We start from the raw sequence: 26,978 nt of genomic DNA, 5'->3' as shown, positions 1-26,978 counted from the left end.
TAATCAGTTCACATCACTGTGTTTTGTTACTTCTCCCCACCACTTAAAATCATTCATTCTTAGTGTCTTGGTACACCTCAAGGAAAAGTCAAGAACTTGTCCTCCAGCATCCTCAGCAGGATGGGGCCGTGACCTGCATTTCAGAGTGCTCTTAACAGGGAATAACAGTTGCTGAGGTAGAGCTTCATGTTTGAAGATCTCCAGTTACCCTGTGTTCACTTGTTGATCTTTGAGTCTAAGCACAGCAAAAGAAGAAATCACTAGGTAAGTACCCAGCTCCTTAAAAACATTTTTGTATTGCCTTCTGTCATTAGTGTGCACACAGGGAATTTTACAAGCTCTGAGTAGAAGCTAAAGCTTCGTTAGTCTCTCTATTTTGTTTTTAATATGTTCATTCTGTTACACCCTTGTTACAGCTTTCAGCATTAATGGTATCAATGCAGGTGATTATTTAACTACACAGGTAGATCCTCACTGGAATTATTTTAAGAGTCTAAATCCTTCCCTGGACTCCTGTGCTAAATACTTTTTCTCTCTTTGGTACCAGTTTGTGTCTGTGAAGATAACAGCAGAGAGATTAATAGACTGTGAGAACAATTAGAACCTTAACAAGCGGCACATGCAGCAAGCAGTTACAGAAACAGGCAAGTCTGTGCTTCCAGATTTTAGGAATAATTTTCCAAGGTAGTTGTTGATGCTTGTTTAGGGATTCATCATGAAACCATTGAGAGTTGTGCTAAAGCAAGGACAGCTTATATACAGAAGTTTGTCTGTTACTTGGGCATGGCAAGAAATGTGCAATCCAAGTGAAAGAAACCCATTTTTATTTTTTTGAATATTGAATAGAAACCTGGTTTATGGGGGATTTTCTTCCTAGATCCTCTCTCTCCACGCATACTGCTCAGCACTTTCCTCTTACAAGTCACCTCCGTTCTTCAGCAACTTCCAGTTCTGTGCATACATCATGGGCTCCCTGCCTGTCACACTGGCTCCAGCCAGGGTTCAGGCAGATCAGAAGTACTGAACTTTCACAGTTCCCTTTCCCTTAGAGGGGAAGGCTGGATCTTCCTTGGTGTGCATTGTTGACAATAAGTGAGCCAAGAGATTCTGAAGTCAGAGATGTCAGACTGACAGCATTCTTACACAGACTTTTTCCTTAGGAATCAAAAGGAAGAAGATACACCAAATACAGTTAGTTATGCTCAAGGAACTAGTTATCTCAGGCGTTCATGGTAAAATAATTTGGGGTTCCAGCAAGATTGAACACATGCCATAAACAAGGTCTTACCAAGAATGTCCTCATATAATGAGTTATGAATCTGATAAGGAATTCATCAGTTAGGAATCAAATCTGTCAGTTATCAATCTCCACCATTAGTCTCCTCATACAAAGCAGCTGACATCTAGTCAATTCACAAGGAACCCCAGCAGCTCCACAGACACTCGTTCATAGGAAGGAGGCAGGCAATTCTGGCTCACACTGACTTGGGGTACCATCATTGTGTCCCTCCCTTTGGTGCTGTCTTGTTCTCGGTTCAGAGTTAAGATTGTAGGGACAGATTCTCAGGTAATCTGACAGCCTAAAATCTTAACTCTAAACACAATTACACAGAATTTTACACAAAGTTTTGCCAGTATCCAGCTTTTCTTCAGCAGCTGCTCTCTTCAGTAATTTCTGGAAATGTTCTTGCACACCAGTGATTTCTGATGTGAGCTTCTTGAAGCAAGCTGTGAAAGCAGTATGTAAGGAAACCACATGCACATAGGTCGCTTCACAGCACAGTGCTCTTATCTGCTTATTGTACTACTAATGGCTCTGATTACACAATGCCATGAAGGGAATGCAGCTCAGCGCTGCGCTTCTCGTCAGTTTGGCTGTGTGTTCCCTTTCTGTCACTTCCTCATGACTCAGATGGGAGGAACAGCATTTAGCCATCCTTTAGCTAGGAAGGAGTTTTCTCTGTTAGCTTGAAATGCACGAGAACTTGTGGGGTAAGTTGAGCCATCAGAAAAATGAAATGGAAACAGGTTGTGGTTTAACCCTGGTAGACAACTCAGCCCCACACAGCCATTTGCTCACTCCCCACCAGTTGGATGGGGGAGGAAATAGGAAGGGTAAAAGAAAACTCATGAGTTGAGATAGCGTAACAGGCAAAGCAAAAGCCACATGCACAAGCAAAGCCAAACAAGGAATTCACTCACCACTTCCCATCGGCAGGTGTTCAGCCATCGCCCCGAAAGCATGGCTCCATCACAATGGTTGCTTGGAAAGACAAACACCCTCACAGCAATATCCCCCTGTCTTCCTCCTTTCTCCCCCAGTTTTATTGCTGAGCATGATGTCACATGGTGTGGGATATCTCTTTGGTCAGTTGGGGTTGGCTGCCCTGGCTCTGTCCCCTCAAAACTCCCGGTGCAGCCCCAGCCTGCTCGCTGGTGGGGTGGGGTGAGAGGCAGAAAAGGCCTTGACCCTGTGCAAGCACTGTGTTACCAACACTGTTTTCAGCACAAACCCAAAACACAGTAGCTGATATGGTGCTATGAAGAAAGTTAACTGTACCCCAGCCAAATCCAGTACACAGGTTTTCTGTCTTTCCCCTTCTTTTGGGAATTTCTGCTAAAAGCTTCTCTTGGGTTATCCAAACCTATGCACCAAGAGCGCAACTGCAAGAGTTACAGATGCTTTAAAGTGGAGACTCCAACCCACAAAAAAGGCCTTATTTGTATTCACTTCTCCATTGTAGAAAACGCTATTTAAAGGCTCTTGCTACTGGGAGACTGTCAAAAGTCTTTCTTTTAGCAGTGTGACCAACAAAAAGGAAAACGAGCTCAAGGAACTTCCAAGTCTCATCTGTGCAGAACCACTCCAGAATTTATTTTCAGAATTGCCAAAATCCCATTGATTTAAAACCCGATTTTCTCCAGGAAGCTCTTCCTTTCACCTTCCTCAGGCATGCCTGAGCTTCTGTGGTTAATTCTAGCTCTTTTTCTGCAGCTTTAAAGGCATTACAACTCTCTTCCCATATTACATCCAAAGTGCTAGAGAACAAGTGGGGAAAAAAAAAAAAAACCACACCTCCCCAAACTCTCACACTTTTACATAGCATGTACACCCTTAGAAAGCAGCAGCCAGCTGTACTCTTCCAGCTCAGGCATTTCAGGAAAGCTGAAATCTCTTCAGTTCAACAGGAACTTGTATACTGGCATTAATTTTCTTTTCATATGCATCATGAACAGCTTTGATGCAGAGAGAGCACATAGCTGGAAATCCCAGCTCTACCAGTAGCTAACGTTCCTCTGGTGCCGTTTAGCTGCCTGTGGCTGTAATGCTTCTCCACTGTGGGACACCTTCTGTAATGTCATTAGTTAGTTAAGTTGGTAACACAGGCCTTTGTTCTGAGGACATGCAAATACAAATGCAAACATGTTAAGTACTTGTGCGCATAAATACAATGAATATTAGGAAACCGTGTAAGTTACCTACTTGCTAGTGAAGGGAACTTGGTCAATGTCTCGTGCAACCCAGATACTGGTGTTCCAGCTTTACGGCTCCATCCTGCCTAAGCATTTATAGGTGTGACCGTTACAGAGAACAGCGGGAAGAAAATGTCTCCTCAAAATGTGCAACTCTCAAATTTCAGCATATGAAAAGTTGAGCTGAAAAGTCAACTTCAGTCTGACAAGTCAACTTCAGTCTGACAAGAGTGCAAGCCCTTCTTCTCATGGCAGAAAAAATAAGAAAACTAAATAAATATACAGAATACTTACCGTAGGATAATGGTGGTTCCTGGTTCTTTGAGATGTGCACACAGACTACTAGAGGAACCGCTGCCAGTAACTGTTTGATTAATTCAAGTAAGAAACTGTTAATTGCAAATCAATATTGTTCCCATTCTGTACCACTGAAGAAAGTGAGTGTTTTGGGGAAAATAGTCAGAACCTTCCAGCCTGAAATGTGAGTGCAAGGGGCTTGGGCTGAAGGTGGTATGCACAGCCCCAGGCTGACATGACTGGCAAGAATTTGGCACCTCTGGGCCAAGGGGACTTCAGTGAGACCTACAAAAAGGGAGTACTCTTCAAGGGTAAGTAGCTTGGTTTCAATCTCTACTCTCATTTTAATCACAAATACAACCCAAACCAACCCCAAAGTACCAGAAAACATGAACACGTTCATTTAAAGCGAGGCTCACATTCAAATACTCTGTTTAGAGGTTGATGAGCTATTCTTCATTTGTGAAGTTTTTTATTCTCAAGTAAAAGGCTTTTGAAGAAGGTACTCTGTAAGGGTTGGGTTCTAGATTTAAGCATCGCACATTTACTGTGCAGTCAGATCGCAGCTTGTACTGCACATCTCCCACCTCTAACTCCATAGTATAAACATGACAGCAAACAGCCCAGCTCAGCCTGATTAAGTTTTTAAATCAATTTCTCAGCTTTTACAGCCACCACTTGTGCAGATACCAACTCAATAAGCTTGTCTACAGTATAACGATCACGAAATTTTAGCCAAAAAAGGCCTATTTTAGGTTTATTGTAGAACACTGTGGTATAGAAGATGACATCTGGAACAAACCACACAAGATACACCAATATAATGAAAAATGGCATGTTATACATGTTTATTATCAAATTTACATTCCACTGTGAAACAAAAATAAGTGCAAAAAGCAGATGAAAAAAAATAACATGAAGTTCCCAGACTGTTGAAACATTGTGTGTAATCCCCTCATCTAACAGCCAAATGAGGCCCAAACCCAATGTTCTCCTTCTCTGCTGCTGTTTAACTCCAGTAGACTTTTAACTTTGATCCCAGGTATTTTGAGCATGCAGGTATCACTGAGTTTATCAAAACCAGTGAAACTAGGAAGCTATAAATTTATACTTGGTTTAAGCCAATCTGAATAAAAGTAAACACCAAAGAATTTCCTTCTGTCTCTTGAAACTTTCACAAGCATGGCTAAGTCCTTTCTTTCTAGCATCTGTTTTTGTCTCAAATCTGCAAGATAACAGAACCTTTCCAAAATGCAATTCTCCATTCCTTCTGGTTCCACCTCCTGCTCAACCAAATCACACCATGCAGGATCAAAAGATCTTGTGCAGGATCTCAGCTATCTTAGTCATACAAGTTTGTCTCCTCTCTTATTGGAGGCAACAGAAGCCAAATCAGTTCCTAGAACGATGGCAACTTTTAGTATGTTCTCCAACACACGTATGTTGTTCAAAAAAGTTTATCTTCTAGGTTTTGGCACAAAAACAGTAAACTTGGAAGAAGTACCAATTTTCCCTGTTGCTGCAAGCTAGGCACGTTTACACAAAATGCGCGTGACCATCCAAAGGTATAAACGCATGACAGATTCTCCACAATGCCACACCACAGCATCAGCCAACTGGATAAACACACAACGGTGTACAGGTTTCTGCAATACATTTTCTTCTTGCTTTGTGTAAAGTATCTGATGATACATTATCCTATAGAAAACAAAACAAACCTCTTGACATATCCATAGTATTGTTTGAACTGAACCAGCTTATATTGTTGGGCTACAGCATATGGAAGCATCCCAAAAATAAACATGCATTTAATGTGCTTTTAGATTAATTTTAACTGAAACCTGGTCTGCCAAAGGAATTCTGATTTAGTTAATTTGCTGCTTCTGCTGCTAACACACAGAACAATCCAATGGCTGGAGTTATCTAATAAAACTAGTTAGAAACACAGCGTAATACCTTCAAGAATTTATCTGTAACTTACATGTATTTCTATAATAAGCACATATAAAATGGACATACTTTTGACATACTATACACTTCTCTAATGATACCAAACTGCCTAATCTTTTGTTAATTCATTCCTGTTGTTTCCCTAGAAGTTACAAATACACAGCAGACATAACCATCATCGTTTAATGGAGACCAAAATTGCCTCCCCCACTCCTTTCACTCTTGCTTTATTTAGCTAGGCAAGACCCTGTGCACAGCCAAGTACGTACAAACATAAATACTTACGTGAAGAAATTAAATATTTTTCATTTAAAAACCAAAATTAACCCGTATATAGTATTTTAAATAAAATTCACCATTTATAAGTGTAAGATTTTGCTTAGAGAGCAAAAGGCAACTCCAGGAGTTCCTGAATATTTCTGTGCGCTGCTGACAGACAAGCTTCTGCTAAGAACCCCTGTGCAGGTTTGAAGTGGTTACTCCTTTTCCTTTTACAAAAAAAGACATATCAAAGAGTCATCACAAGTTCTATAGAATTATCATCTATAGATGATAAAAGCAGAAAGGCCACATTACAAGTTTCCTATAAACCAGGCTAAAAGGCTTTCGATTTCCTACCCTGCTTCACTCAACCCTGCAGCAACAAGGGTGCCGATTATGGTGGATGTGCCTTACGGCACACGCAAATCACCGTAATTATACTGATGCTTCACATGACACACCCAGACAGATACCAGCTATGTCCCACATACACTGTAACAAGCAAGGTAAGCTTTGACTGTTTTATCCAATTGTATGGAAACTAAGCTTTAAAATAATTTTAAAATGTGGACAGGTACAGTGAAAAATTACATAAAGATTAAGAACCTGTTTCCATTCAGGTCACTAGCAAAGACCCATTCCTCCGAGGAATTTTGGGCAAATTTCTTTTCTTCTTTAAGTTACACTATAAATCTACTGTAGATTATTCAGTTATGACTAGAACCCTGGACAGGAAGGAATCCAAAAAGCAGTATAGGCAGTAATATTTTGCCGATCACCACTTAGATTTCTAAAACTGACTTCTCTTCTGAGACAGAAAGTCTGCCTCAGCTTTGTTCAGAACCAGGGTCAGAACCACTCTCCATTAGCAAAACACAGGATTTCAGTGTAAACAAAACTGATGTACGTTCATTAAAATGCTACAAACAACACTAGCTTTCATCTTCTCGTTTCTGAATATAGACTGGTAAATTTTGCTCTTAATGAGAAGTTTTAAACAAAATCCTGCCTAAAAGCAGAAATAAGTGAATGAAAGGCATGAAGTTTACTGCAGAAATCTCAAATATACAGAATGCCCACCTGTCAAGAGAAGAGTCAGCTTACTTAATTTCTGACACTTGTCTTAAAGTAAATGCTCTCTGTTTATGCCAAATAAAAAGAAACCCTGAATCAAGCACCTAGGTTTTATCTCCTTTTGCAACACTGAAATGTGCCTGAGTTTTTTTGTATGTGCAAAAATACCATTATTTTAAAAGATGCACAGCACACTTTAGAAAGATTTCTTAGTTTGAAGTTTTTATCCTAATACATACTTTCCTGCTTCTTAATTCTTATTCATTGCATCTTCCTCTGTGTGCTTCAGAAGCTCTGGAAAGAAATTACTTTGTTAATACCTCACTAGCACAATTGCACTCTTTCAAAATATAAATCCTGACCACTAGTTTCTGCGTTCGTAAAAAAGAAGTATTGTTTTCTTATGTAGAATTAAAGGTTCTCTCCCCTGCTTCTCAAAGTGGGGAGGAGTTCAAAAGAGTACAGTTCCTGAAATGGAAAATACAAGAATAAAAAAAATATCCAAGTTTTCTATTTGCTTGCTACAGAGAGGAACTTGGACCAATAATGCTGGTCAGACTGTTATTTTAATATTGTATTTAAATGATACAGCCTGACTGCTAACAACTACTAACATGCTATGGTCATATGGTGGAAAAAATAGAACAGCACCTGCAAGACAGTTCTACCCATACAGTTTAAAAGGTTAAAATACTGAGAATGTTTACAATAATATTTTATTTTTGCTTATGTTAAGACAGATGCTGAAGGGGATCTCAAAACTAAGCTTTGGTTTCTTCTTTCTTATATTCCACAAAAGCCCTCTTCCTCAAGCCCAAGCAATGTTCTTTTCTCCTTGATCCCAACGCTTCTCTCTCCCACATCTTTAACATGCACGTGCCTTCTCCAACTCTTCTGTAACACATCTAACAATGCCTGTACTGGATGTTTATCCCTCAGGTATTATTTACTATGCTAGAAGTCAATCATTTTTCAGAGCCGTCAGTCCTCCTTTAGGATATCCATTTTTGATGACTGTGTGCAAACCGGAGCTCCCAATGCTCCAATCATGGCTGGAAGACTCTGGTTTCTTCTCAGTCCTGCCATTAAGTTGCTACCTGCATTTAAAAACAGAGCAGAGTCCTGCCTCCGCAAGCTGACTTCTGGCCCCTGGTTCTTCCTGTGGTCCTGTGTCTCAGGGGGCTTGATCACCCTGGCAATACCCAGCCTCTTCAGTCTGTCCACTAGGTTCATCTTCAGCTGGCCTACGTCTGGAGCGTTACGAGAGGGCTTTAGGCCATACATTTCTTGCAAGAATGTTTCTGCTGGTCGAGAAGCCAGGAAATTTTCTGAGTGATGCACTCGAGGCTCAAACGGTGGAGGGGAAGGACAAGGTGAACGCGAGGGAGAATTTGGTGGTGTAGAAGGAATGGGGAGAGTTCGAGGGGGCTGTAGCAAAGGCAGTTTTTCTAATACAGGGCTATCGTAAACCTTGGCAGAGATGCCTCTTTCTTGCAAAAGTTTAGCCAGACTGCTTGTGCTGCTGAAGGTAGTAGTTGAATCTCTTCTGTTGGTGAGAAATTCTCCAATACTAAGCCTGTAAGACACAGCTGGAGTGCTCACTACTGGGTTTCCCATACTGCTGCCAGCATTTCCAAGTGAAAATGGCACACCCAAGGAGCTGAAATAAAACAAAAATGAAAGAGAGAACATGCGCACAATTAGACTATACCTGCTCTGCTCTGTATTTGCCTTTTAGTATACAGAATGCTCCAGAGAAAGTAAACTATTGCTATTAGCTGTGACAGTTTCAGCTTTAGTAGATTCAGAATTACTGTTCTGAGAAATATTTAGAAGATACTGGGTTGACAGAGAGGTTTTCGTGTAAGTACCAATGAATTTCCCTTCTGTGGTCACCCACACTATATTAGATAGAATATCAACATAGATGTCCAGTAATAACTCAGTTTAAAAAAATTATAACAGAATTGGAAAAAAAAATACGGTAGTATCAATTATTTTTTTTTACAATAGGTATACAAGACATCTGCTATTTAAGAGTATAAATTTACTTCCTTTAAGTTACCCTAACCTGTTTTAACGCTCACTCTAGAGAATTTCAAGTTTCCCCTCTTTGTAATTACAACTACTTGTATGAATAACATCGTATGTGTTGCCTAGCTGCCTTGGTATTTTTAAAAACTGATCCATGTATCAGAAGCCAGAAAGCAACTCCTATGCAGCAACATTTAGGATGTGAGAAGTCATCATACCTGGGAGTAACTTGAGTGACATCAGATGGGTGAAGGATCCTACAGGTAGTAAAGGTAAATGTGGAATTTGTGGAAGACAGACACTTCCCTGGATTTGAGGCTGCAATGTGGAGAATTTACATCCATTGAGGGTAAAAATAAAGACAGGTAAAGACTAATCAAAGAAAAGTTTAACATCATGTTATTATCACTGCTAATTTTTTTTTAAGTAAAGAACAAAGACAGCAAAGAGCATTGTTGCAAGGTCAAATGCCTTCCATTGAGAAAAAGACACTGAGGAAAAAAAAGAAAGGAAAAAGCCATGCATCTTACCAGTGAGTGGCACTGCTGCTGAAGTAATAGGTGGCAGGAAAATCCCTGCCACTGGCTTTGCCACTGTATATTTCTTTTCCTCCGGGAAGGACTGTTGCACTTGAAATGTTATACCTCCTTCACCTTCTTCCTCAGCATCCTCCTCCAAGTCAGAGATGTGGTACACAGTATCATCAGACAGAGGAGTAAACCCCTTTGTAACAACACCTGGTCTTGGGTCAAGAATGGTGCCTAGGTTGGGTCGAGCAAGCTGCTGCCAGTGAAAAAGGGTCTGAGATCCTGGTGTGACAAAAGAGAAGAGTCTCAGAGAGCCATTACCTGCTACTGTATTGAGTTGGAAGAATTCACGATCAAAACAACTCCAGCCAACTGGTGCCGACACTGTGATACACATGACATACTTGGATGGCAATGCCAAGAAAAAGCGTAACACTTAGCACCATATCAGAAAGCCAGGTAGAAAGAGGGATACTGATGAGCTAGTTGGGCACATAGCCTACCAAATACTACTACTTCCTCTTACGGCATATCGTACCTAGCTATAACACAGACCAGCAATGATTTAGTTGGCAAATTAATGTAAAATCCTTTCCTGCTGATGAGAGAAGGACGATCATCCTCTTACCTTCAATGGGTTTGACAATTTGCAATTTTTCTGGTAGGAGGACACGAAGATTACTAGAGCTGGCAGAGAGATCAGTGAATTCTGAGTTTGTACCCAGGGAAAAACAGCTTTCTGTCGGTGTACTACAGCCACTAGCCCCTTCTTTCTGCTCAGCCAGCAAATGCATTTTTCGCTCCCATTCCTCCTCAAAGAACTGCTTCTCACTCAGGTAGTTCTGACGACGAAGGGAGAGCCTGTGCAGAGCTGTGACCAAGTCATTGTCTCCAGGGGTTCCCAGCTGGCCAGGACTATGAGTGTCTCTGTGAGAAACATCAAGTAATAATAGATATTAAGACCATTAAATTAACTATTTCTCTCTTACACAGCAGAGGTCCAGTCCGGATTTTGTTTTGAATGTTAGTTTAAAAAGATAACAGGCTGTGTTTCCTACTTCAAATTCTTCTCAGAGATGCTCCTCTGGGTCATCTGTGTGTGGCTCTCCAACTGGTGTATGCCAGACTGGAAGGGCTTTGCTGTCATAACAACACTTGACCGATTAGATCCAGGGATTGGCAAAGGGGCAGGAAAGGAAGAGGAGCGGCCACGAGTGACGTTAGCAACCTTGACAGTGTCAAATACTCGTTTTTGTTGACTCCTGCAGAAAAGATAAGCAAACAAATGTGGTTTCCAGAAGCATTTTGGAAAAGATATAATAAAGAAAAAGCTCTGAACAAGAGACTAAAACTCTGCAGAGATCTGACTAAAAAGATTTAAGCCCAGAAAACCAGGATTGCCTAAGACACTCATGTTTGCAGGAGTACTCCTCTATTAAATATCAGAATTGCCACTTACTTTGACCTGAAAGACCTGAACCTCTACTGATAACCACTTGAGAATATTCAGGAGCATGTATTTTATTTATTTAATTTATATATGGTTTCAGAAGCATATATTTAGTTTATTACTTCTTGCTCAGAAGTAAGAGATCCAAGAACAGGTCTTCAGGGCTTTGGAAATTGTTATCAGTCTTTCAGCTATTTCATTTACCTGAGAATTTTTCCATAAGCATTAAAAGGGATAAAACTAGAGCTGCGCATCAGAGAATTTGCATCAAAAATCTCACAAATTAAAGAATGAAATAACATCCTTTTAGCAAATTCCCAACTTCCTCATAGAATCAAGTAAGAACAGTAGTTTTCAAAGTTGAAAAGATTACCAAATACTACAAAGCTTTTTTTATTAGGTTATGTAGAAAACTTAGTATAGAGGGAACATTTACATTTATAGATTTCCAGAGATCAGTTTCACATTACTTAATACAAGCATATGGAAAAATATCAAAATAGCACATAGAAATCTGAAAACATACTTTTGCTTGGAGAGAAGAGATTCATCACCCTGACTCAATTCCTTCCACATTGTCCCTTCAATTTCTGCTGCAAGGGAATCCTAGAGAAAAATGGAAACCAGAAGAGTTGACAGATTGAAGTCTTCCTCCTAACAAGTTTAGTAGAAAACTTTTCTAAAAAAATACTCAAAAAATCTCCATTTGTTTCCTCCGTATCTATGTTTCGGACAAACCCTTTGGTCTCTGAAGGAAGGGCGTGGGGGGAAGTTTTCCACCATAACTACTCCTATGTATAACCAGCATGGGTTCAGTTTTCATTAGGAACACCTGCTTTTTCTTGGTACTTTTTGTGTTGGTTTCTTAAATTAAGCTACAATTGTAAGAGCACTTCTTACAAGACCAAACACGTACATGAGAGATTCTGTATACACAGAACAACTGACCAAAACCTGGCAAATTCCTAGCACAGCCCAGAAATTTTTGAGAGTACAGTAATCAGAACATACCTGACATTAATAAGAAGAGGAAAATAAATGCCTTTAACCCTTTTCCACTGGTTTAGTAATCTCTGGCAATTGATCTAAGGTCGTGCATTTCTGACGATGCTTAACATTTAATCTCACAAGATAAGGACCTAAAATTACATCATACACTACATAGAGGAAAAAAAATACTCTTTGAACTCTTGAAAAGATGCTTTGTTTCTTAAAGAAACACTGTCAAGTTATAAAATTCACATCAACATTGAACAATATACTAGCACCATTGAGCACTAGCTGTGGAACATTCCAATTGCCTTATTTAACAGAAAAGGCATATAAAAAGGAAAAATAATTTTAATCACAATGTGTCAAGTGAATGGTTAGTTTTCTAGTGCATAATATTTGCAAAAGTGTACACATTAAAGAACTGAAAAACTGTTAGATCAGTTCCTTTGCCTACTACAAGTTAGTTCCTGCTGCAGCTCCTCTAATGGCTGTTTACTCATAGTTGTATGCTACTACAGGCTGTAGGTGTATGCCACACTAGCAGTATTTATTACCACAGGAAATGCTCCACATGACTGGTGGTGGCAGAGACAAGCAACAGAGCTGGCCCTGCTGCGCAGCAACTTCACTTCTTCTTGTGATTCGTGCAACATCCCTAGACACTCTGCATTCCGATCTTGCAACTCATGTAGCTGAAAGAAAAAAGGTCATCATGTGATACCAGTAAGCTTCAAAGAAAAGACAGAACGAAACTGATTTAACTCCTACAGAAACCTATAGTGACTGATTCAACACTGTAATACTTTTCCAACTGCACAGCACACGCCAATATCTGGAATGGACAATGCTCAGCATAGCACCCACGCTGATATTAGTGGTGAAGTGTGAAGTCCAAATTAAGACTTGAAAAAGGAAAAAGTATGACGAAATCCCAAGGAAAATACATCAGAGCACTCTGCAAATACAGTAACTGCTGATGCAAAAGAAGCAAAAAACAGAACTTCCTTAAAATCTGATGAGCTACAGTATTCTTGACATAATCAGTAATATTCACACTAAAACACTCTTTCTCGTAACTCCCTACGTACAACACCTTCCTTGCCTTTCATACTCCTGTGAACAACAAAATTATTTGTGCAGACTTAAATAAAAATAATTATTCTTTTCCTTCAATCAAATGACTCCAAGCACAATGAAAAATTAAAATCCCTACATAATTAAAAAACCAGTAGTTTCCATTCTCTCTTAGTTTTCTTTCTCCGGTATTCTGTTCCAAATATTTATCTAAATGTACATACACAGAAGCCTTAAGTACCTCTGCTGTCAGTTGTCTCTGAGCATCTTTGGAAGCTTGTAAGTGAAGTTTCAGCTCCTCCTTTTCAATCACATGCTGAAAGCACAAAAAGGTGCTCGTCATTTTCTCAGCCAATTTTCCTGAGAGTTGATCCTCAGCCATACTTTCCTGAAACATCCACTCTCTTGCAGCGTCATCCCTTGCAAGTCAATTTTTACCTGATGTAAGCACTGGTGTGCACACACACATGCACACACACATGCACACGTGCGTACACTCTTATCAGAATTCCCTTACTTCTTTGAGTTTATGTTGAAGATCAACAATCTGGGACAAGAGGGATGAGATTTCTTCCTGGTAGCGAACCAACTCCTCACTCTTCTCTGACAACTCCTCCGTTATTCTGGAAATTTGAGCATTTGTTTGCCCTACAAAACATAAAAGGAACTTAGTAGAGAGCTTTTCCCAACACATGACAAAAACACAAACCAAACCAAACCCAAAACCCAGAAAAAAATCAGTAAAAGTCAACAACAATCTGCAAAGTGTCTAATACTCTTAGGAAATCAATTCATAGTACATAAGAGTAGATGCTTTATAACATCCATAAGGAAAAGATAATGAGAAATGGTGGGGAGGAGGAGGAGAAAGTTAACTTAAAATGTAGGTGTAACATACTAAGAACTAAGTATGCAGAACCTGAAATACCTATCACAGGTATGTGAAAGGACCATAGCAAAATCCAAGGTAAGCTGCAAAAAATGATTTCAAATGACATACTGGCTCATGACCAAGGCCAGACTTGAAATATGCTGAAGAAAGGCTCTGAATTGATCTTGGTTTTAACTACCATTCTCTGTAAGCAAAGGTATTTCGTCAGACCTTGCCTGAGAGAATAGTGGCCACCTACTCAGCTCTTGATTCTGGTCACTATCTATTCCCCAAAGACCCACTGCATACAATTTCCAGTTTCTTTTTTTCTCTGAGCAAGTACTTCATCAAGTGAGATGACAAAGCAACTCAAAAAGCAGAAATATTTTTATGCAGTTAGTACTGCTTGTAGGCTTGCCCTGAAAGCATTGCAAAGTCGTAATAAAGTCTGATCAATCTTGCATAAAGGTCACACTACAAATTAAGCAGTTATTGTAGCTCACAGATTTAATGCAGAACAAGGTCCTGCCCATGGGTCTGTAGACATTTAAGCTCACAATCAGATACCTTTTTCCTGAAGACACAAATTTTAACGCTGTAGACTAGACATCCTGTGGGAGAAGATTCTGTGAGTCTAAATTACCTAGCATGCCTACACGTGCTATAGAATTGCACAAAACAGAATTCACAGACATTCTCACTGAAGGAAAACAGGAGAGCTTATATGCACTAACTTCTATTTGCAAAGGATATATATGTTCTCAGAGGGAACAGAGTAAATTAACAACCAACTAGGTATCAATTCATAGTATTTTAAGGTCATCTGGAACAAGAAAAAACAAGCAGCAACCTAGTAGTCTTAAAACATACGCTTAAGGTTATTATCCACAAAGGAAGTAGCACACACCAAATGACTCCAGATAAAAAATTGTACCACTGGGTTAGAGAGTCACTACACAAAACCAAGGATTGTTCCTTATTGCTTCAGAATACTTACATGCATTGTGTAACAGTAGCTGCAATTCTTTACAAATAAGTTGTCCCCAAAGGAAATATGGACAACTGTTCTAGACAAATTTAAACACTTGCCAATTTAAATGCTTTGGTTTATAATATATATTTAAAAAATAAAACTAATGTGCTCCTAAATATATAGTAATTTAGAATGAGCATTTAAGACTCTATGCACTGATACATTTCAATGTCATGTGTGCTGAATATACAAGAAGTGTTTTTGTTGATTTTCCAGTGTCTGTAGGCTTTAGTTTAGAAGGATTATGAACTTTAGCTTTTGTGTTAATTTTCCCTCTCTAAGCACAGTACACATACCTGAAATTGAATGCCAGAGTGAAACCTGACAAAATACAGAAACGATTTTGCACTTGGGTAAAGAGCAAGACTTGAAAAATTAGCATGAATTACTGAAGCTCATTTTGGATTCAGGGATAACTAAGAAGGTGTAGGCACTATTTCCAATACCATTTTGCCACTCCAAGATACAGCCTGAATACTCACGGAGCTCTTTGACACAGTCATTGACCAGCTGCTGTTCCTTCTCTTCATATGTAATGGTTTCTGTCTTCAGATGGCAAGCCTTCAAGAAAATTATTGGTATTCCAATTTCAGTTTATCTATACATATATTAGTTATAAATTTTTATTTCTGAAATTCTTGCAACTGAGGAATCTCCTATCTTTATAATTTCTATGTATCTGATCATACTTCCTAACCATTTTTTCCACCATAACCTGTGTCCCTGAATTGTATAGGTCTTTTCAGTGAAAGACCACAGACACATGAACAAAACCTGATTTCTCTCATGACTTTACTAAAAAAATTGTTGCTAAAACATGTGATTTGGTAGGGAAAGTAAACCAACACAGTAATCAGAAGTAAGCAATTGAATTTGCTTCAAAACATCTTAAGGCAAAAAAACCTTGAAAACTGAATGATGTTAACCAAATCTTTTATAGCACTGAAAAGCTCTCAGTAGAACAGCTTTTCTCCATATTCCCCAACTAGTCTATTTAGACTTTAAATTTTCTGGGCCAGATACAGAGTATCACAAGCGGTCTAAACATCAAGCATACTAGATTCCAACTTCTACTTCGATGGTGAGGCTATTAAACATTACACATGTAAGTTTTCTATATTCAGGACAGTTTGCCGGTAAGAGACTCATCATAAAACTTTGTAAATGGGTTTAAAGATTATCCAAGCAAGCAGAAGTACAGCTACACAAGTGCAGACAAACACATGTCTTTACATAATGCTGTCACATGAAAATTTTAAAAAAAGCAAATACAGGCTCAATATGCTTGAGGCTATTTTAAGTCAGTGAAGGCTATGTTATATCACAGAATGATAGCAGTCTCCTTTCAACTCCATTTTGTCACCCTAAGGTGGACTAAATTAATCCCTGGCATGTAAAGTTCTGTAATCACATACACGGTTAGGAGCATAATAAAAGCAGTCTGATCTTCTCCTCCAGCACTACTAAACTTATCCATTTGGTCTTAGGGAGTTTTAGGAAGGATGTGCATCTCAGGCTGAATATTTTGGAGACAACAAGGGGAAAAGTATATTATGTTCACATTAAAGGAATCTAGTCCCTGTTGTAACAAGCTTACACTGGGAAAGGTTCACAAAAAAACCCCAAACCAAACCAAGAAAATCACACACACCAAATAAAAACCCCAACGCCTTTCTTAGAAACAACACTCCTCTTTCCTTAAAGAACTTTCCTTAAAGTTCTACTCTCCACCTCTGAAGAAGAGACACTGCATCTGTAGATTTCTTGTAACCTTTTCTGTGGTTCCATGGCTTTTATAGCCATTTATTTTGTGTAGCCATTTAGTCTCTATCCTTGTAATGGTGCAGTGCCTGTATTCATGTTTTATATGTTTTATATGCATTAAAAGACAGACCAATTAAAATAATCACATAGTCAAAACTAAGGGTGTCTTTAAAAGAATTTGAGTACAAGCCTATTAACCCTTAATATTGAATATAGGCTGACAAAAATGTAATGTCAAAGCAACTGAATTCCCAAGATACTACTACTAATCGCAGTCAGATTTATATCAAAACAGGTTGCACAAATGTGAGGGCCTGATGAGTCCAAGTACTTTTGCTGGTTGCTTACATATGTTCCCATATTCTTTCACATACCATAAAGGCACTGAGGAAGGACTGCTAGAGGGCTCTGAATATAATGAGCAGTAGTGAAGGAAACAGAAGGATGTGAGAGGTGAAGGGAAAGTGTTTGGGTATGATTTGAACACAGTGATACAAAACAGTCATATGCTTCAAGAGAAACCCAAATGCTGGATTTTTTTAACCATCTTGATTTATTTCATATCCAGCGTATCTGGTATACACTGTAAGTCGGATATACCTTTGATCGGAGGGCAAAGTTCTCTTCTTCCAGCTCCCTGAGTTTATCTTGCAAGACATCCAGCTGCAACAGATCGTGGGATACACTGAAAGACTCATTGAAACGAAGTGGTGTGGAACAGCTGGAATCTGTTTCACTCTCCTCAGAAGCAATCGAAACAATACGAAGCAGGTCATCTTTCTTTGACAGTTCATGCTGCAGCTGGTTAACCTAAGACAAAAGAAGATCACCAGCTTGTGAATTACACTTTAGCTATACAGTATTACAGTGTATTACTTATGCAGCCTCTTGGAACATCCGGAACTGCTCCAGTCTAAAATGAGATTGAAAAATAGCTCACAGGTCACAATCAATTTATATTTGCATATAGGATTCAGGTTCTATTTATTTTATAGAAAGTTCACAAAATCATAATTTTAACACTGTAAGGGAGACTGAAAATTCAAGATAACATAAGAATGGACTACTTTTTGAATAGTTTACTTCAAAATGATTTTCCAGCTGCTTTGATACATGTTTACATTTTAACATGCTAACGATCATTTTGGTTATGACCATTTTTCTGAACTGTTACTTCCTGGAGAAAAGGACTGATAGACATCCACTCATGTGTGTAGACTGCTCCTCCCAGTCTATACATTAAATGAATTGCAGGACAAATAAAAAAGAGAGAAGAGACAGATCTCATTCAGATAAATTCTATTTTGCGTATCTATGCTTTTATATGAATACATATGTTTATGCTGTCCTACAGTTAATTATGAGTATGTATTTATTACCAGCGTACTGTTTTATATACGCAGCTCAATCCATTTCATCATAACTTAGACTACATCAGTTGACCTTAGGGTTAAAAAACTTGGAATACTTTATAGGTTGTCAACTATTTAATTATTTTTAAAGAAAGAACAACAAAGAAAATATTGGATCAAGAATCTGTGCTTAAAGGAAGGGATGGAGTGAAGATCTTGAGCAGAATTCAGTTTTCATTACTTTTTCTTTTAAATTTTTTTTTTTAGTGTAAGCACCTCATTAAGACAGCTCATTTGCTAGCTGTTTCCTCACCTGTGAAGTTGTTATGTAGTAACTCGTATCAGATACCAAATACTATTTTGACTTAGATTATTAGATTCTTAGTTTAATAGTAGGATATCAAACTGATGGTCAAAACAAACACTTTGAAAATGCAATCCTGCTGTAAATATAACATAATAATACCTAACGTTCTCATAATTTCTCAGTAATTACAATATGCGGCGTTCATAGTCAATTCTTGGACTGAGAAAGCCGACTGAACTATGGCAATTAGGAGAATGACTTCTGTAGTTTGAAAGCAGCAATCATCTGCTTTCACAATGAAAGAATGTATTTGTATTATTCCTCTTCACACCATCATAAAATGGAAAAAAGAAAAAAGAAGATCACTCACTCGATCTAGAGTTTGTCCTAACTGTTCTTCTAGCGCTTCATTCTGTTCTGTCAACAAGTGGTTTCGCTTAAGGAGGGCTTGTCCAATTCGAGCTGCCAGTTCCAGGTCCCGATCTTTCTGCTCACAAAATGAGAACAAATGTCTACTTTTGATCAGATAAGGTTTAAATTCAGAGTAGTTTCAGATTTTCCTAGCTATTGTTTAATGCATCACCACTCTGAGATCCCCCTTCACTCTCAAATGGATCAACATTGTTAGAACAATCATTAATGCTTCATCATTTGGACCCAGAACATATCCACGACTGTGTTTCTTGTCATAGCACGTTCTCTTCCACAGTTAATCTGCAGTAACGGAGGGGAAAGCACCAGACCTGGGGGCAGTTTTGGGTTTTGGGCTGAGTACTGGAGAGGTTATACGGGCTTTGTTGAACCATACAAAGAAGCCACATATACTTAGGCCTCTGGTCTTTCAAGTGACACTTTCTCCAGAACACACTTCTTAACTTGAATAGCGATGAGAAGATAGAAACAAAGGAGCAACAGGAAAGCAGAAGAAAACTGTTTCTTTCTTACACCTCACTGTGTCCTCGGGTGCCCCCAGTTTTGCTAAATTTTGTTTCCAAGATGGCACAACCCAATGGGCAAGTTCTCACTACCCATGTGTTGGATAAGCACCTCCTGAAGATAACTGAAGCAAAATTTCCAGCAGCTGAATAAAACCCTTCCTCAAATTAAGACAGCATTATGGAGATGAGCATACCTCAGCTAACAGATGTTTCACCATGTCAGCATCACTGCAGGTTTTCTGCTCCACATTATCTGTGCCAAGAACTGAGAAGAGAAAAACATACTTACTGAAGTAGCCTACGTACAAGGCGACTGCTGGGAAGGGAGAGAGCTAAAACTCAGAGGATGTTGTTTATATACAATACAATACTTAGTTGATAAAACTAGTGGAGGCTATGAAAATGCATCTTAACTTCAGAAATACGGAACAATACTCATTTGGGAGACTGATACGATGAGGTATTTAACATTTACAGCTTTCAGCACTATCAGCTAAAACTTGAGGTGCTCACACATCCTCAAATTTAGAAAAAGGAGAAAAATCTCTTAAGATAAACTTTTTGAATACAGCTAAGATATTAAATCATCCAGCCTGCTGGGGAGAGAGGGAAGAGTATATTGTAGCATATCCAAATATAGCTGAACACACCTGCAGACTTTGCCCTTGAAACAAAATTCCCATTAGTGTGTGTGACAGCTATACAGAGGAAGTATGGACACCTGAGACTAGTCATGAAAATGTATTTATTAAGTGCTTGATGATCTTAGAAACAGTTAAATGGGATAATGTATGTCTGCAATTTAGATGTAGCAGTAAATCCTGTCTTACTGATTAAGTGAAGTTTGAAGAGTTTGTAAAACTATTAAAGAACTGAGAATGAGTAGGATTTGAAAAACACGACTGAGTCAAGAATAAACAAAGCATGAATAATCTGTGACAACTCTGAATAAAACACAGTGCTAAAACACAAAGCACTGGTCTGCTCTAGTTCTTGTCCTGAGAAATAGAAGATGCTAGGAAAGAAGAAATCTTCATTACCTTGAGCAAATTTGTGAGATCCAGCCAAGGAGGAGGAGGGAAGTTCAATAAGAGCTAGAGTGACAGAAAAATGAAAGATATGGGGAAAAAAACAACACAAAGAGGAGAAAGAATTAAAATGTAAGGAGATAGGCGATTTATTTGCATGGATCCATTACCACCAAAAAATAACTGCATGCGTAAACATAATTTTTACACTATTAAAATTTTCTTGGAACTTTTAAAGAACCATTTAAATATGATTCCCTTCAGGGGCAGAATTATACCTCTCATTTGCTGGTGATGGATGTTTCTGCTTATTCAAGTTCAACAGAAATTTGCTATTTTTGCTTTATGGAATCAGGATCATGAAAGTAAGGAAGGCAGCAATATAAATTTAATAAATACAGTAATATGTGCTTCAAATGATGGTCTAAATTAACCTGTTTTGAAACTAATTCTATAATCACTGCACGGCAAAATGAGATTACTATGGATTTGGTCTAAATCTATTTCTGAAGATTTCCCTGACTCTTCTACCTTGTTTAAATCTGATTCATACTCTGAATACACAGTGCATACTCTGAATACACAGTGGTATTGACTCTCAGCTTTTTTCTTTGTTTGTTCTTGTTGAGGACTGCACACAGTTATGAGACAGTGAAATGCCAAGCTGAAGTGCACACTAACTTTATTTACATATGTTATATAAGCTATATATGTCCTTTACATACACAATGTCCACAATTAACTTTTTGAAACATAACACTAAGGCTATGCTAGTTGCATTTTAGTATAGAAAGAAACTTTCTTGCACTCTTGAAAGACAGGAGATCAGAAAGAACAATATAGAAGAAAAAGGTTTACTGAACTGTTTCTCTAAGAGCTTAACAGAAAAATAAATCAAACTAACAAATCAAACGCTTTTTGTCAAGTAGATCAGTAAGTATAAAACCCAACACATGCTGTTTGAGTATTTAGGAGCTTTGAACTTACAGCAGTGCCATTTACTAATTGTATTTCTAATTAGGGCAAAAATAGACTCTTCAGAACATTTAAAGTACCTATCAGTAGCATAACATGCATTTGGGAGGTCAATTTTAACTGTACCTCTTGGTTGCTGATATTTGTTGCTGAGAGGGGACTCCAAACTTGTCTGGCTTACAAGTATTTAGAAAATTCACTGTACATACGTAAGTAAATTTCAGCCATTACAGGCAGAATATTATAGCCAGATCTCCTGTGGTAATTGTTCCCACCAGGTGATTTCAAGTTAAAGGTTTCTATCCAGTACTGTCACATTAATAAAGATTTACACTGATTACATACAAGGTTACTCAGGTAGGTAGGTTCCTAAAATCAAAAGCAAATGTGTTTACTCTGATAAATGAAATCACACAACAGCTTTGAAGCTTAGGTCTATACAACTTTTTTTATTTTCTCACAGTACAGGATCAAAATTATACACAGTTTGTTATAATTCTCTCTTGTGAAGATGCATATGTGCAATCTCTCTTCACTCACCTTGCCAAGTGAGAGCTGCAAGCACCTCTTCATTTTGGCTAATATTCTTGTTATATTGTGCCATGTCCCTTTACTCACACATACAGAGTAGTTCTAAAGACAGATGTTTTGTAATTCAGCGCTTCTTATGCTACCATAGTTGAAGCAGAAAATATTCTTCCACCTCACTGAAAACACTGCTAGTGGGAGCTCAACTGGTGGAACTCAACTGTCATTGGATAAACCCTCTAATAGGCAGCAGCAGCCATAAAAAGAGGAGGAGCTCAAGTGCAGTAACTTGCGTTGTTTTAATTTTTTTTTTTTTTTTTTACCTTGGATCCCACCTACAAATTCACTCAAACCATGAGTTTAGCATTCTCTTTAGGAAAAAGTTATAAAAATGTTTCCATACATATATAGGCAAGGGGAGATATACACATAAAGAACCCAAGTTATGCTTCAAGAGTGTGATTGTTACATTTATTCCCAATTTCAGTCAACAGAAAGAAAGATATAAGTTTCACCTAACAAGCTATTCAGCAATGATTACAACTAGATCTTGAATTTTTGTCTGGGATCTTCCCAGTATCTCCCTGCAAGTTACTAGGCTCAAAAAAGCTAATATGATTACTACATTCAATCACCTTGGACAGTTTCTAGGAGAAACATAAACCATGTTTATCTTGAGTTTATATGACTCAGCAGTTTCCACAGCGTTCTTAAATGATAAAATTAGTTTCATATGTTATGCCTAACAGTTATCTTTTAACAATGTCAGTCATTGTTACAGCTCATTTTTGAGAATGTCAAGAAAACATCTATGGCAACCATTCAAAAAACTCTCACAAGCAGCTTACTATTTTCACAGGACACTTTCCATAGTTAAAAAGAACTCACTGGATGAAAGAGGAAAACACCACTTTCTGTAGTACCTTGACAGCCAAATAATACATGACTTCCTTCATTAAAACATTGTTGATAAAACCTCCCTCTCACTGCAGTTTGGAAATGCAGGCTCACACTGACTGAAGGTCCTCTCACAGCTCTGTGCTTCATCACACTGAAATTGCAGGTGTTGACTAGAGAGCTTCAGCAGAGCCACATTTGATGTAAAGTTCCTTCCAGCACTGACAGACTCTGATCCTACCTCTTTATAATCAAAAATTAGAGGCAAGTACACACCCCACTGACTACACAACTACTTCAAGTGAACTACAAATGTATTCACTCAACTAAAAAAATCATTTATGCTTGCAGTATTATTATCAGAAACAGACCGAGCAATAAACATTAAGCGGCTTTATAAATACTTTCCACAGTTAAAGAGTTCCAAGTCTGCAATTAACTGATAACAAGATTGCTTTAAATTGTCAAGTGTTGCATTCTTAGGAGGTAATATTTTACTTTTACTTACTCATTTGCTATACACTCTGGGTGGAGGCTTAAAGCATGAACAACAAAAAAGCCTTTCAGAGGCGGCATGTACAAGGAAGAGGTAAACATTACAGATTGTATGTAAGTACCAAGGTTGTAAATAAATACCAAGTTCACTCTCCCAAGTGGTTTCTTCCAACAGTTCCAATATATGGAGGAAACAGGACCTCCCGTTTCTCTAAAGTGATTACAACACATTCTCCTCTTTCCACATGAAAACACCTGAAACTATAGTCAAGTAAGTGTTCAGTTCTTTTGGCAACCTTCTATACGTTTTATTTTTAACATATTAAAGGTTTCTTCATGTGATCAGAAGCTGTCTATTTTCTTTCTTATGATCTGCTAGGTTTAAGGATAAGTTACTTAGTATTTTCAAAACGGGAAGGCAGTGATCAACACTGATCTAGTACCCACCTATCTGGCATTTGCACCATTTCTATCTCCAAAACAAACCATTAACAGCATTTCAAAAGCAACACTGACACAAAACATGAGAGCAAACATCATCAAAAGAACCACAGCATCATTAACATTCCTGAAAACACAGCTGCTGCACACTCCATACCTCTTGGATTTTATCAAACCTAGTGCAATTCTAGTTTCCTGCCTCTTTTTAACTACCACATGTTCCCACTCTTAGTTCTATGTGAAATCAGCCACAGGACATGCCAGGTCAGCCCTTAGAATTGCAGTGCCGAACTACCAAGAGCCTCCCCTGCACTCAGCTTTTTCTTCCACATGTCCAAAGTTTTCCAGATTTGAACATTTTATAATATTATTTATTTTAGATTTACAGTTTTCTCTTCAAGAAAGGAAAAAAAAATACCCTAGGCCCAGATATACTCACTCATGTAATGGAAGGGCTCCTCATCATGAACTGGAGAAGTGATTTCAGGAAGATGGCCATGGCAGGCAGGGGACTGAATCCAGTCTTGATTTTCATACAGATACAGAGAGTCAACTCTTAACTTGTAATCTGGCAACTGTTCTTCTAGCATGCTCACCAACTCTACCTCAGGAAGGTCCTCACTGGAGCAGACATCTGAGAGTGAGTAAATGCCAGTAACAGTATGTTACTATTAAATAAGACATACTTAATATTGCTACAATAGTACACCTTCTATATACTATAAAATACTTTATAAACCTTCAGCAGATTTGAAAATAATTATTCTACTACCAGAATACTTCTTGAATCAACACTTCATTTACGTTGTAATATTTCTAAGTTTCTCATCCCCAGCTGACTTCACAACTTCCTGGAAAGCTGGTCTAGCCATGATTCTCTCTGACTTCTTGAATATGGTGTACGTAATGAGTTTCAATTTCCGGCTTTTCCTGTTCACTGAACTAAAACATAGACATAGCAGCTATTGATTTTGTAAGGTTTCACTGGCTTTAGCATACTTACACTTCCCTTTTCTGAAGGAAATTCACTTTTTCTTTGTTCTTCTGTTTATCCTTTTGTTTGGTAAAGAATATAGATGTAAATAATCTTAAAGTAACTACAAAAATCAACTGAATACTGCCTTGAAATCAGGGAACAGATATAAAGTTCCATTATCATCCATATGGAATCACTCTCTGAGACAGGATACTCAAAATCCTGGAAAGGAAGTTTAGCTCTTCCCGTGTCATGTCACCCCCCCAGTCTCTTCACAATTATTGCAAAAAAATGAAGCATTAATTCTAAGTTGCTAAAATAGTGCATATCAAAGGTATACAATGATTATCTTTGCAACATTTACACTAAAGATTAAGACTATTTTCAATATCTTTCAATAGAAAAAAAGCCAATGTTGATTATTGACACTGAGAATTTTACAAACAGTATTTTACAATGGAACTGATTTTACAAGCTGCTTAAGAGGACTCACCATTTTTGTTCATTTGCAATATCAGATAAGCAATACAAAGAATGTGAAACTTAAGGTTGTCTTCAGGTTGGTGTTCTGTAACATGTTAGATACATTCAGGATTTGTAACAGTTAATTCTTCAACTTACCAGAGATGCTCTCCAAGCCCCTGTGATCAAAACTCATGAGTTCCTTCTTCACAGTTCACTTCTTTGGAAATAGTGTTCTGTAGTCAGAGGGTGCATCCTCCCTTTATTGCTTTGGTAGAAAGATGGCTTTGGTTTAGAGACAGAGTTAAGTGAGAGCCATCAAGACACCTATAAATCTGGCATCAACTCACTTCTGTAGACTGGTTCATACTCGAGATCTATCGCCATTTTAGGACATGCTTATTTCACCTGGGCTACTACTGATCAGTAGAAGTATCTATAGGATATTTCACGGAAGCTTCACAAGCTTCTCAGCTCAGCCATCATCTAGAAATAAAACAAAGAGAATGTCAAATTTTAACAGATGTCACTCTTTCAAACAAGACAGATAAAATAATATGACTTTGTCTCTTTTTTTCCGCACTGTACTATCATTTAACTAATAAAAAAAAGTTAACATTTTAATTCCCAGCTTACACATTATATGTAAAATGGAGCACTAAAAATGTCTTTTCCCTGCAGACATAACACCTCACCTTCAGTATTGACTTTGTCAATTTCTCTATAACATTCTTCCTCTTCCATATAATATATTTAGTGTATGACAGGTTCATTCACTGAAATGAGGCATTTCTCTTTTGCTCTAAAGATCAGCAGCTCCAACTAAACAGAAATTTTCTTCAGGCTACTACATTCATTCAAAGCGATGGATTCTAAAGGCAGGACCATCACTTCGCATTTTGATTGTTAAAAAAAAAAGGTTTTATAAGACTGTTTGCTTTAATCTCTTCCTCTTTAGAAGTCTGTTAATTAAAAATACTACTGGACTCATTTAAACAAGAAATGAAACGACCATGACTAAATGGGATAACCTATCAGAGCAGAATCACAGAATCACCCTGTACTCAGCACTGGTGAGGCTGCACCTCGATTACTGTGTTCAGTTTTGGGCCCCTCACTACAAAAAGGACATTGAATGACTCGAGCGTGTCCAGAGAAGGGCAACGAAGCTGGTGAAGGGTCTGGAGCACATGTCGTAGGAGGAACGGCTGAGGGAACTGGGGTTGTTTAGTCTGGAGAAGAGGAGGCTGAGGGGAGACCTCATCAACTACCTGAAAGGAGGTTGCAGAGAGATGGGGATGAGTCTCTTTAACCAAGTAAAAAGCGATAGGATGAGAGGGAATGGCCTCAAGTTGCAACAGGGAAGGTTTAGACTGGATATTAGGAAGTATTTCTTTATAGAACAGGTTGTTAGGCATTGGAATGGGCTGCCCAGGGAGGTGGTGGAGTCCCCATCCCTGGAGGGGTTCAAGAGTCGGGTTGAGATAGCGCTGAGGGGTATGGTGTAGTTGGGAACTGTCAGTGTTAGGTTAATGGTTGGACTGGATGATCTTCAAGGTCTTTTCCAACCTAGATGATTCTGTGATTCTGAAATGAGATAACCTATCAGAACAGTTTAATAAAGTAAAAATTCTGCTGTTCCCTTGCCAAGACTGATCAATCATCTTCCATGTAAAATACAAGAGTAGTTCTAGATGACAGAAAAATATAAAATGAAAGAGAACAAACATCTCATTTTCCCTCCTCCTGCATTCAGTAAACACAAAATTCTCTTGAA

The 26,978-nt window shown here is 38.3% G+C and overlaps 1 protein-coding gene across 6 annotated transcripts in view; it reads right to left on the bottom strand.

Moving 5' to 3' along the window:
* Positions 1-4,592: 4,592 nt before the first annotated feature.
* Positions 4,593-26,978, bottom strand: part of TRAK2 (trafficking kinesin protein 2) — a 28,233-nt gene continuing 5,847 nt past the window's right edge. For 4 of the 6 annotated variants that reach the window (XM_074829441.1, XM_074829438.1, XM_074829440.1 and 1 more), the window contains exons 2-17: positions 25,361-25,687; positions 24,203-24,397; positions 20,440-20,493; positions 19,594-19,664; positions 18,832-18,948; positions 17,403-17,612; positions 15,521-15,599; positions 13,652-13,782; positions 13,376-13,450; positions 12,615-12,752; positions 11,594-11,673; positions 10,676-10,879; positions 10,246-10,544; positions 9,621-9,899; positions 9,309-9,408; positions 4,593-8,716 (exon numbers count right to left, since the gene is read on the bottom strand). In XM_074829441.1, coding sequence (XP_074685542.1) covers positions 8,038-8,716; positions 9,309-9,408; positions 9,621-9,899; positions 10,246-10,544; positions 10,676-10,879; positions 11,594-11,673; positions 12,615-12,752; positions 13,376-13,450; positions 13,652-13,782; positions 15,521-15,599; positions 17,403-17,612; positions 18,832-18,948; positions 19,594-19,664; positions 20,440-20,493; positions 24,203-24,397; positions 25,361-25,397 — 2,748 coding nt within the window. In that variant the 5' untranslated portion in view covers positions 25,398-25,687 and the 3' untranslated portion in view covers positions 4,593-8,037. The remainder of the gene's footprint in view (positions 8,717-9,308; positions 9,409-9,620; positions 9,900-10,245; positions 10,545-10,675; positions 10,880-11,593; positions 11,674-12,614; positions 12,753-13,375; positions 13,451-13,651; positions 13,783-15,520; positions 15,600-17,402; positions 17,613-18,831; positions 18,949-19,593; positions 19,665-20,439; positions 20,494-24,202; positions 24,398-25,360; positions 25,688-26,978) is intronic. The other 2 variants (XM_074829442.1, XM_074829443.1) reach the window with 2 other exon arrangements.

Source organism: Strix aluco, chromosome 6 (assembly GCF_031877795.1).
Source record: "Strix aluco isolate bStrAlu1 chromosome 6, bStrAlu1.hap1, whole genome shotgun sequence".
Taxonomy (NCBI): Eukaryota; Metazoa; Chordata; class Aves; order Strigiformes; family Strigidae; genus Strix; species Strix aluco.
The sequence above is the reverse complement of the archived record's forward strand: the minus strand, read 5'-3'. Positions and strand labels throughout refer to the sequence as shown.